The sequence below is a fragment of the Onychomys torridus genome, chromosome 1 (genome assembly GCF_903995425.1).
Source record: "Onychomys torridus chromosome 1, mOncTor1.1, whole genome shotgun sequence".
NCBI lineage: Eukaryota > Metazoa > Chordata > Mammalia > Rodentia > Cricetidae > Onychomys > Onychomys torridus.
This window is the reverse complement of record NC_050443.1, coordinates 45,641,858-45,654,101: the sequence shown is the minus strand read 5'-3', so window position 1 is coordinate 45,654,101 and position 12,244 is coordinate 45,641,858. Positions and strand designations below refer to the sequence as shown.

At 40.9% G+C, this 12,244-nt stretch overlaps 1 protein-coding gene across 7 annotated transcripts in view; it reads left to right on the top strand.

Moving 5' to 3' along the window:
* Tjp1 (tight junction protein 1) overlaps nt 1-12,244 on the top strand; it is a 247,469-nt gene that overhangs the window by 225,163 nt on the left and 10,062 nt on the right. For 5 of the 7 annotated variants that reach the window (XM_036184790.1, XM_036184783.1, XM_036184774.1 and 2 more), the window contains 7 exons: nt 219-319; nt 3,362-3,712; nt 4,038-4,286; nt 4,940-5,779; nt 5,884-5,981; nt 7,060-7,287; nt 11,939-12,105. In XM_036184790.1, the coding sequence (XP_036040683.1) occupies nt 219-319; nt 3,362-3,712; nt 4,038-4,286; nt 4,940-5,779; nt 5,884-5,981; nt 7,060-7,287; nt 11,939-12,105 (2,034 nt within the window). The remainder of the gene's footprint in view (nt 1-218; nt 320-3,361; nt 3,713-4,037; nt 4,287-4,939; nt 5,780-5,883; nt 5,982-7,059; nt 7,288-11,938; nt 12,106-12,244) is intronic. The other 2 variants (XM_036184814.1, XM_036184797.1) reach the window with 1 other exon arrangement.

The window sequence follows — 12,244 nt, the reverse complement described above, 5'->3', positions numbered from 1 at the left end:
TTCAAATGCTCAAGCTTTGATCATCTCTGCTTAGAGAGCTTACTGTTGTTGATTTAAAAGCTCAAAATGTTTGGTTGAAAGGGAAAGTGTAATGAATGCCTGACTAGAAATTTGTGATAGTTTTGTATTCCTCAGACTGATGATAGACAGGGTTGGATGATTTCTCCTCACTTGTGGCAATGTTCTAACCATAAAACCACATTGTTGTTCATTTTCAGCTACAATTAACTTAAATTCAATGAATGATGGTTGGTACGGTGCCCTGAAAGAAGCCATTCAGCAGCAACAAAACCAGCTGGTGTGGGTCTCTGAGGGGAAGGTATGGAGCCTCCTACTACTTTTTACACAACTAATAGAAATGCCTTTGGGTGTCCATTCGTTTCTTACTAGAGAAATACTTTAAAGTTATTTTGGAAAAGCAAGCCTTTATAATGCTTCTTGTCATTTGTATGTAGCAGTAATAAAACTGGAAGCTTGTTATATTTCCTGCTCAACCAGATGACTAATCTAATAGGATTCTCTGTTAAAGAATTCTCAGATTACACTAAAAACAAGTTGACTCTGTCCCTATCTGACTGGGGAGCAACAGCTTTGAACTTGTCCTCAGTTTCCTCCCCTGAAGGTGAAGGGATTTCTGGCCTGAGTGAGAAGGGGTAAAGACAGGTAGTGTGTGGGAAGCACTGCCCCCCTGTGGCTGTCAGGAGTGTTGCAGGAGCCACCAGCCCACCAAAGCTCTAGGAAACATTGCAAGTAAACACTGTGCCCACATAATTTACCATAGGAACTCTTGCCACCTCTCCCAGTGGCACCTTTAACATCCTTACAACCAACAATAAGCAAACTAGTGACCTTTTTCTGGCTTTGAATTTTGGTTATATATATACCCAGTGGCTTGTTAAAGTAGCTGCTTTCTGTTGTTAGCCTGGTGTAAAGCAGTCTTTGATGGGAAAGATCTGTTTGTGTGGAGAGACAATTGTTTCCTCAAGATACACTGTAAAGGAATCTTTGTTTTTAAAGTTTTCTACCTTTGTCAGATCCATGTGGTGGTTAGGGAATATTGAAAATCCCTCTGGGTTTTTGGCTTGTTTTCAGTTAAGTTTTTATATTGCCTTGTTGGTTTGAGTTCCATGTTTTGCCCCTGCATGGCCCCTCCCTCCCTCCCTCTGCCTGGCTACTGTGCAGATGCTCTGGCCATGCATGCTGCATGCTTATTGAGTCCCTATCCGGAAACATGTGACCTCTACAAGAAAAACTGCTAGATGTTTACAGCTAGAGGTAACATGACTGTTCTCAACTCTAACAAAGCATCAGAATCATAATTATTCTCATTGTGCACCAGCTTGGGAGATGGACTGTGCAGATGACATAATAGGCCACACTGAATAACTCACATGTCAGCTTGGACACTGATAGGAAAATCCAAGTGGAGAAGCTCACTACACCAATTTACAGCAACACACCAAGGTTTTTACTTCATGGCATTTGATGGAAGGATTGAGTCTTCATTATGCTAAGCATCTGCAACTACACAGTTCTCCTAGGACCCTTTGCCAGCTAGAATGCTGATGTCTTTCACTCTTGAGCTAAATTCTTAAAATTAGTTTATAAATTTATTCCCCAAATGTTCAAAGTTATATATACCTTCCTGCGAGTTTATTTTTTTTTAATCTACAAATCTTAATTTTCAGTTGTTTCTTTTAATATTTTTGTATACATAACTTGGTTTTGTTTTAAAGTAAAGGACTACCCAACTTTTTATATAAGGAAAACTATTACATTTAATATTGCCTAGTTTGATGCATTTTGTAAATTAGAGAAGTTATTAGAATTTGAATCAGACTTGGTTTCTCTTCCTACCCCTTCCATCCAAATATGTTTTATCAGAATGACAGATTATTAAAGAAAGTAAAATTTTCATTTTCACCAACTTTCCTGAATTAACCATTTTGACTTAATTGCCACAGAAGTACTTTTTTTTTTCATGATCTGACACTCTTATTTTCCCTGTGAAACCAAGAAAGATCATCCTGAGATTTTCTTAATATTAAGATACAACATTTCCTACTTCAAAGCAGCCCATGGCTCTTGCTCACTTCTGTATTTCAAGAAGCTAGATAGATTGATGGATTCTGAGATTCTTCTGCAAGCTTTAAATTCTTCCCAGCAAGTTCAAGATTGGAATAGGTGGCAAGAACACTTCTCTTCAGCAGTAGCCATTACAGATGTTAGAGATCAGTGCAAGAGAGTCTCCTGTAACAAAGCACAACCCTGGGGTTTTTTCTGCCCCTAGTCTGGCAGAGCCTCCCCTCATCTGACCAGAAAGGCAGTGTTTGAGATCAGCCTCTCCCTGAAGCAAGTGAGGACTGAAAAGCACTGTTGAGGAGATCTGGCTCCTAAGACCACGATCTTGGCACAGCCGGCTCATAGAGCTGCACCACACCTGATAGTTATTACTAGTGCATCTGCCTAGAGAGTGGATCTCAGCATTCCTCACATAGTAGTCCATGCTGTAATGGAAGAAATCCTTGTGATTTCAGGATTCTAGTACCATCACTTCTCATGCAAGATCTTCAGAGCTGCTCTGTTTAATCTAAGTACTGGTTTCAAACTGTGTCCTGGGACAGTATTGATGACAACCAGCAGTTCCCTTTCCCTCACGTACTTCTCATTTTCTTCTGATCTGCTCTGAAGCTCATCACCACAGACTGTTAGGAATTAACTCAAGTCTTAGTTACTTGCAAAAGAAAACCGTAACAAGAGTTTTCCTTTTTCATCCATTGGCAACCACTTCTATGAAAAACAAAGAATATCTTCTTAATCGAGACAGCCATCCTGCAGATGATGGCTTTCTATTGTTTCATGAAAGCTTTAAAGTCTAAATGCCAATTCAAAAGAAAATTCTGTTTCCTAACTATAAATACAGCATTTCTTACTCAGCTTACTGTGGGGTTTATTTTCATAGCTGTTCTCACAAGTACTGTTCTGTCAGTGTGCCCTTGTGTGTGTGAGCTTGGTTTAATGGCATTCTCTTTCTTCGCCTTGCTTTTGGATGAAAAGCTAGTGACTAGGTTTATACCTGTGTGTCATGCCAGAGTTCCTTCCTGCTCTCTGGCTGAGCCCTAGCTTTGTGCTAGCTAGTCAGCCACTGTTGGATTCATCCAAGCCCTTCCCATCTCAGGGGATGCTATGTGTATCTGCATGTGTGCTTGTACAATCTTCCTGACTTTCCTCATCAGAAATCTCAAGAAATAGATACGATTTCTCCAAAGAAAAATATTCTTTTCAATCTCTCTTGTAAAATAAAGGCCATCTCTTAAAGAACTACTGAATAAAATTTTTAATTTACTTTTATTTGACCCAGGCGGATGGTGCTACAAGTGATGACCTTGATTTGCATGACGATCGTCTGTCCTACCTGTCAGCCCCAGGTAGTGAGTACTCAATGTATAGCACGGACAGTAGACACACTTCTGACTATGAAGACACAGATACAGAAGGCGGGGCCTACACTGATCAAGAACTAGATGAAACTCTTAATGATGAGGTGGGGACTCCCCCGGAGTCTGCCATAACACGGTCCTCTGAGCCTGTAAGAGAGGATTCCTCTGGAATGCATCATGAAAACCAAACATATCCTCCTTACTCACCACAAGCGCAGCCACAACCTATTCATAGAATAGACTCCCCTGGACTTAAGACAGCCTCTCAACAGGTAAGCAGCAAGCATTTGACGCTTTTAGTTAGAGGTGCATTATGAGGTTTGAGAATGTGGTGATAAGTTAAAGAATATACCTTTCTTCCTCAGATTACAACTTAATCTTGAATTTCAGATCGAGAGTACCAAGGGCTTTGTTCTGAGTTTTCTGCTGCGTTCATCTTACACAGCATTATATTGAAATTTCCAACAAAATACAGCACATGAGGTCTTAGCTCACATCGTTAATCAGCACACTGAATATCTACCATCATTATAAATTGAGCAGGAAGTCAGTAATAGTCAGAAACACTATATTGAAAACATTTTAAACACTTCACAGAAAGCAGAAGCCTCATCTCCAGTCCCTTACCTTTCGCCTGAACCGAACCCAGCACCGCCAGCCTCTGCAGCTAACCCTAATGTCCAGTTACCTAATGCCAGTGTCAGACGGGAGGCGCTCACTGCAGCCCCTCCTTCCTCGCACGCATCACAGGCTGAGTCTTTAGGAGCACCCAGTGCTGAGGCAGTTCACACGGTGCTCAGAGATCAAGGACCGTCACTGCCGTCGTCGCATGTAGACCCGACAAAGGTACCTGTGCGCAATGCTGCACTGACTGTTGCTCTCCATCAACCCGGCACATGATAGTACTGCTTCGCCCTTTGCGTTCTCCTCCTGCCTTTTTTTCTTTTTTTTTTTAAACTGGGCTTTATACACTTCAATGCTTTCCAACGAGACAAATCATTTCAGTGTTGTAGTTTGCATGGCTTCCAATGGTTTATTGATTATTTGAGACCAAGCCTTTTAAGATTTGTGCTTCAATATTATTACTTTTAATTTTGATTTTAGTATCTTCTAGAATTCTTTAATATATAGTTGAGACTCCTCATGACATTTTTATGTTTATATAAATTATGATGTCCATAAAATTTCTTTGTGATTTTTACCTTCAGTGTCAAAATCAGATAGAATCAGTCATTCAATGAATTAATTTTCTGCTAAATGAATAATGATCTTTACTTTTTGTTGGTACAAGCTAAAGTATAAATGCTCCTACCTGCAGTGCAAATTGTGAGCTTTCACTTGAGCTAGCTTTCTCTCTGCTAATCTACCATATCCCCATTAAAAACGGTAGGATATGCCATTCCACATTTTAAAATCATAACTCAATACTGTCGTTGCCTAATAAAATAGAACAGAATTATAAACAAGCCTTTGTCCTCAAATATGGGTTTTTTATGCAGGTGTATAGGAAGGAGGCATATCCTGAAGAAATGATGAGACAAAACCATATTTTAAAACAACCTGCTCTTGGTCACCCAGGGCAGAGGCCAGATAAAGAGCCAAATCTGGCCTATGAACCCCAAGTTCCATACATAGAAAAACAAGCCAGCAGAGACCTTGAGCAGCCTGCATACAGGTATGACTCCTCAAGCTACACAGACCAGTTTTCTCGGAACTATGACCATCGCCTACGATATGAAGATCGAATCCCTACCTATGAAGACCAGTGGTCATATTATGATGACAAACAGCCCTACCAACCTCGGCCTTCTTTTGATAATCAGCATCCTGAAGAGCCTTCAGAACGAAGTTATTTCCCACGTTTTGAAGAGCCAGCCTCTCTGTCATATGACAGTAGGCCACGCTACGAACAGCTGCCTCGAACCTCTACTCTCCGACATGAAGAGCAGCCAACCTCTGGATATGAGGTGCACAACAGATACAGGCCAGAAGCACAGCCCTATTCATCAGGTCCTAAGTCATCTGAGCCTAAGTACTTTGACCAGTACCCACGAAGTTACGAACAAGTGCCGCCACAAGGGTTTACCTCCAGAACAGGCCACTATGAGCCTCTCCATGGTGCTGCAGCTGTTCCTCCTCTGACGCCTTCCTCGCAACATAAGCCGGAAGTTCTGCCCTCTGCTGCCAAACCGCAGCCCCTGCCCCCGGCACTAACTGAGGAAGAGGAGGATCCAGCAATGAAGCCGCAGTCTGTGCTCACCAGAGTCAAGATGTTTGAGAACAAAAGATCTGCGTCCTTGGAGAACAAGAAAGATGGTAGCGACACCGCCAGCTTCAAGGTAAGAAGGCAGTATCTGTGGAGACAGCAGTGAGTTCAGAGTTCTTAGTTGTCTGCTTCCTTTTAATGACACCTTCTTGCTCACTAGCTCTTCCTTCTCTGCAGCCTCCAGAAGTAGCATCGAAACCTCCAAGTGCTTCCCTCGCTGGCCCTAAACCTGCTCCTCAGAGCCAGTTTAGTGATCATGATAAAACGCTCTACAGGTGGGTGTGCTCAGGCACGAATCTGAAAAGGGAGTCAGGAAAGCTAAGCAGCCAGCTTTCCTGATGACCCCTGACCCCAGGGAGAGACTTTAGAGCTTCTATGTGCCCCTGTGACAAAGCTTTAGTAAACAAATCTGTGGAAAAGTTGTTTGTTTGCTTAAAGCAAAAGGTTGAAACAAAGCTTTCAAAGCCATATTGTTTTCTCCATTTTAAGCACATTCAGAGTGTGAACTGTGAGTTTGTAGGAGTGAAAAACTCAAATTGGTTTAAATCACTAAAATGATTCATTGAGGAAGCGTGCATGAGGTTCTTGTCACTGTGAACCACAGCACGACTGCTAACACTGCTGTATTACAAAGAGAGATGCTGAGGCTGGGCTTCAGGTTAAGTAGCATACAGGGTATGTTCGAGTAGGGAGAGAAGCCTGGCCCCCCTGCTCTCTGCCCTGTGCTCTCCACTATGCCCCAAAGTGGCAGCCTGGGCTACCTCACTTGTTGCATTTTCTGAATAAGGAACTAGCATACTCACCTGTTGGATGACTTGTTTTGTTTCCTTGTTCTACGTACGCTCTAGGATTTGGGACAGATTGGGCTATTTGCTTAGAATGAGAATCATTTATCAGTCTTAGATTAAAGTTTTTAAAAATCCCTCTTAATCCCCAGTTCTTCAAAGTCTCTCACTTTTGCTGACACTAACACATTGATATGGTTTTCTTTAATTGCTTCTCACCTATATGAAACCCCTTAACAAATGGTCATTGAGTTTACTAAGTTGTATTAAGGTACTCGGAGGCAAAAGGAGCCTATATTTGCATATTAAGCATGAGTATGTTAATTTAAAATATACATGCTGGTTGTTGATTATGCCATTAAATCCCAAATAATCACAACTGTCAGTAAAAAAAATGAAAGTACAAAAATAAAACAAGTTAGACCGGTGCTGAAGAAGTACACCTGAGCCTGACCCCTGGCTTGTACACACCGACAAAAGGGGAAAAAAACAAGATAAGATTTTTATGTTCCATTGTCTTTTAAAATGAACAGCTAGCAATTGTTTTTAACTTGTTACTCATTACCAGGCTCCCAGAGCCTCAGAAACCTCAAGTGAAGCCACCTGAAGATATTGTTCGGTCAAATCATTATGACCCTGAAGAGGATGAAGAATATTACCGGAAACAGCTCTCTTATTTTGACCGAAGAAGTTTTGAGTCCAAGCCTCCTACACATATTCCTGCCAGCCATCACTCAGAGCCTGCCAAACCAGTCCATTCTCAGAGTCAGCCAAATTTTTCTAGTTATTCTTCAAAGTAAGTTGGTTCACCTAAGATTTACCTTTAAAACTAGGATGAAACAGTTTCAGTTGTATAATGTAGGGTTAACCAGATGCAGTTCTGTTTGCTAAGGAGGTTGGATAAGTGCCTTGCTCTGCGCCGCACCACTTTCTAGAACCTCTGGTATATGGTTTTTGCTCTTAACCCTGACATCAGCAATCCAGAGTTTGACAGCAGGACAGTTGCCAAAGTTAGGAGTTTTGGTGAAAGAGTGAACCACCGAAGCCCTGAAGTGAAGCTGAACCTTGAGCCTCTCCACACGGGGCACACATTTTATGGTGGTCTTTCCCTTCTTTCTGTCCTTGTCAGTAAGACATAAAAAAAGGTAGGGAAGGGGGTCACAGAGAGGAAATACTCAGGTGGTATTCATGATGAGGAAGAGCTTGTCTTTTTCTTATTTTGGAGTGTGGGGGTTCTTAGAAGCTTTAGAGATGGTCAGGTGAGGTGGAGTGACAAGGTTCTTGGTCCTTAGTCTTCTGTTCTGTGCTTCTCTCTCCTCCTCCCTGACTTCTGTGTTGGCACAGTTTCCTCTTGTGCCTGGTGGATTTGTGCTCCTGCTGTTGGGACATCTCTGCTTGGATCCTGACAGACTCTGCTCCTGAGAGTTGGGTACGGTCCCACACAGACACCCGTGGGCTCATACCTCCACAAAACCAGACCCATAGAAACAAAAAATAGTTGGGTTTGGTCACAAAGGAATTTGTTTATAAAATTATGGGAGCTGCCCAAACAAATCCTAACTCAAAAGGCAGATAGTCTAGAAGGCAGGGTCCAAGAGATACTTGGGAGTGTCTAAATTCAGGGAAGGACTACATTCTTTACCTGATAAATTTCACCTCAGGAGGTGATAGGCATTTCATTCCAGCTGAAAACCCATTTCTAGTACACCTAGCTTAGTCTTCTTTATTTTTATTTTTTAATTTTTATTTTATGAGCATTGGTGTGAGAATGTCAAATTTCCTGGAACTGAGTTACAGACAGGTATGAACTGCCATTTGGGTGCTGGGAATTGAACTTGGGTCCTCTGGAAGGGCAGCCAGTCCTCTTAACCACCAAGCCGTCTCTTCAGCCCCTAGCTTAGTCATTTTTAAATAAATGGAACTGTGGCTCAGACATAAGCCATTACATGGGAGTTTTGTGTCCCAAGATTATAGGTGTGCACATTTTTACTGAACTCTGCCCTTAGAATTGTCTGAGACTGTTAAGTAGTACTGAGTGAAGTTGTTTTAGAATATGTTTTGAAACTTGTAAATTGAAGACCCAATTTAGTTACCCAGTTTCCTGAGACATCATTAGTAAAAATTTAGAACATTTCAGTCTCTTTAAATCTTTGTTTCCATTGAAGAAGCCAGTCTGTGAGAACTACAGACACAGACTTGATACTGCAGTGGAGATTGTATGAAGTTATCTCAAGTCTATTAAGCTCAGTTTTTGGTGAGGCAAAGGGGATATTCTAGAATAGTGTCTGTCTCTCTCTCTCTCTCTCTCTCTCTCTCTCTCTCTTTTTTTTTTTTTTAAATGTGCAGGAGTGTTTTGCCCATATGTATGTATATACACTGTACATGTGCATGTACATGCCTGGTGCCCACAGAAACCAGAAGGGAGCATCAGATACCTTGGAGTTGCCATTACATGGTTCTAAACCACTCTGGCGACTGGGAACTGAACCCAGGGTCTGCTGCAAAGAGCAACAGGTGCTCACAATGGCTGAGCCATTTCTCTAGCTCCAAGGAGCCATTTATTTTAATGTGTCCTAGCAGAACAAAATGGCATTTATTTGTTTAGGAAAGGTCAGTGCGCCACAGGGGACACATGAAAGTCATAGAACAACTTTGGGGAGTTTGTTCTTTTCTTCTGCTGTGTGGGTGCCAATGGGAGGATCGACCTCAGATTGTCTGGCTTGGCAGCAAATGCCTTACTTGCTGAGCCTTCTTCTTGGCCCAGAAGTAATTGTTTTGAAGTGTTCTTCTAAACTTGTCATTCTTGTTTAAAAAGGGCCAAGGGATATAAAGAGAGACTTTACCCTTTATATTCCTGATAAGAAGTAGGCTATAACCTTAACAATATATTTAGGTCTAAATTTGATGTTGTTTTTGGCTTTTTGTTATTGCTGTTGTTGCTGCTTTGTGTTTTGAGACACGGTTGTACTATGTTATGTATCTCTGGCTGTCCCGGAACTTACTGTGTAGAATAGACTGGCATTGAACTCAAATGACAGCCTCTGCTTCCCAAGTGCTAGGGTCAAAGGCATGCACCACTAGGTCTGGCTTGAAAAGTATTTGATTTTTTTTATCAATTTGATTTTTTTATCAATTTGATTTTTTTATAGTGAAAATTTAGTTATGTACTATATACCTTTCAGACGGGGTTTAAAACACTGCCTAGAGTACAGTATTTATTGAGTTAGTGAAGCTCAGTGAAGGGTACAGGATGCTAGGTGCGTTAGTCATCCATCCCACACATCTGGGAGGAGCCAGTGTCAGAAATAGTTTCACAGATAAATTTTGCCATTGAATGAAATAGATAATTTTGCCATTCTACTTTCTAAATACTAAGTGTAAGAGATAGATTGATGGCAGGTAGTACTTTTTAGTTGTTGTTGATGTGACATCATTAGAGGAGAGAAGTTGTGCATGTCAGTCATATGGCAGTTTAACAAATAAGCATCTACTCAACACAGGATTTAGCTTACTGCTAGAGGTGGATGAGGGCTTGCTAGAGAAGAACATAGTTAACCATAGCCGTGTTTGGAAGGTCCATGTGTTTGTGTTTGCCAGTCCGTCTTATTAAGGCACACCTGTCATACTGTGTCCCTTCTCTTGTCTTTCTTACGTCATTTCTTTTGCACAGCCTTTCTTTTCATTGTGATCTGTTTATTCAGAATCTGCTGATTATGATCTGATGAGTGCTCTTTGTCTTGTCATTACTTTCTCCTTTTGCAGGTGGGGTGGGAGGTGGTGTTGAGACAGGGTTTCTTTGTGTAGTCCTAGCTGTCCTGGAACTCAGAGATCTGTCTGCCTTTGCTGGGATTAAAGGTGTGTACCACCACTGACCAGCAACTTTTCCCTTTAATTTTTGCGTGGTGTTGAGTGTTGTGCCCAGGATCTGAGGTGTGATGGGCAAATACTCTAGGGAGCAACACCCTATCCTGGCTCATTTCTCTCCTCACCATTAGCTGCTGTGGTGTAGGTGAGCAGAAGCTGAAGTTGAGTGGAACCAGATGCATTGTCTTTACTGGCTGCAGCAGCTAAAATCTGTGGGCTGGGTGGGCCGGCAAGGCATACCTAAGTTAACTGTGTTAATATATTGCTGGTTCCCTTGGCTCAATGAGAAGTGGCTGTATGTCGTGTTATGAAGCAAATTACATTAAGATTGTGATGTTGGTTAATATTTTAAATGACATTTGAGTTCTGTTTGCTGTAATCGTAGTTAGATTGACCGTTTTCTTTCATTTTTCTATTGCGCTTGCTTTGCCATCACCTAGATTTCTTGGCTCTTACACTAGCTCTGACTACTTGAAAAGGAACATCAAGTGGTAAGACTGGCATTGATGTGAGGCTGTTCCATGAGATGTCCCTCACTGTGTCATTGGCATTATGTGCACTTTCAGATCTCAATGTCTTCTTAACATTGAAGTCTAATATGTGTAAGCAAGGTACCAGCCAGTTTTGAAGCTAATCCTAAAACTAGATTTCTTCAACAAAAATATTGTATGAAAACCAATGCACATTTCAAATACACGTCATTGTCTGTGCACATAACGCCAGTGCGGCTTGGCACTCTGCAGTAAGGCTCAGGTGGCAGTGTTGAATTATGGGTCTATTTAGATTTCTTCTGTTTAAATCTTATATGTTACTTATTAACAATTGGCAATTAAAAAAATAAGGATACCTGGCACACTTTTGACTAGACAAGCCTTGTAAAGCAAAGCAGTGTCTGCTCCTCTAGCAATCATTAAACAGGGCAAAAGAGCAAGAAACCAGGGCAGATTTTAAAGATACCCTGTTTTTCCAGTGTTACTGGAGCACAGCTCTGCCCATCCGTTGACTGACTGTCTAATTTTGCCTGATAACAGCTAAGTTAATAAATAGCTGTGTCAGAGACCCTATCACTCAAAAAGGCAAGGTCATTTATTTATCCAGCTCTTCACTGGAAAAGCTTGCTGAACTTGGGTCTATGGCATCATATATTGTAGTGCTTTGAGCATGCCTGACACCAAGATTTTTACCTGATACAAAATTACAAGTTAGTTTAAGGAAGGTTTGTGCCAAAATAACATTCCTCAAAATATTTGCAAAACTTTCTTAAATCTACTGTTTTTATAAATATCACAAATATTAAAAAGTATACCCAAAATTTCATCCGCCTTTTAATTGATATCTTCTAGATGTTTTACTAATATTCTTCAAGTATCTGTGCTGTCTTGACATTTCTTGTGCTGATGAATTTGTTTGTATATTTTGGTAGAGTAGCTACCTGTACTCATGAGAATAAATTGTGTGACATTTCTAGATACTTTTTTTTTTTTTTTAAAGATTTAAGGATATTTTTAGAAATGATAGCTTGTTTTGTAATTGTTCATTTTCCAATATTGGAATTTCTTCTTTTTTTTTTTCCTTTTAAACAGGGGAAAACCTGAAACTGATACTGTGGATAGATCGTTCAGTGAGAAGCGCTATGATCCAATCCAAGCCACACCTCCTCCTCCTCCATTGCCCTCACAGTACACCCAGTCAGCTCCACCTATGTCCAGCTCTTCTCTCCACACACATTCCAAAGGTGCTCAGGGTGAAGGTAGGAAGTTAAGAAGTTGACATGTTACTATAATCGAGTAATATTTATAAAGTTAAATTCTCACAGTTTTGAAACTTAGATCACTTTAATGTTTAAAAAAATATGCTCAGAAAATGTTTGAGTTGGTAACAGTTTCAAC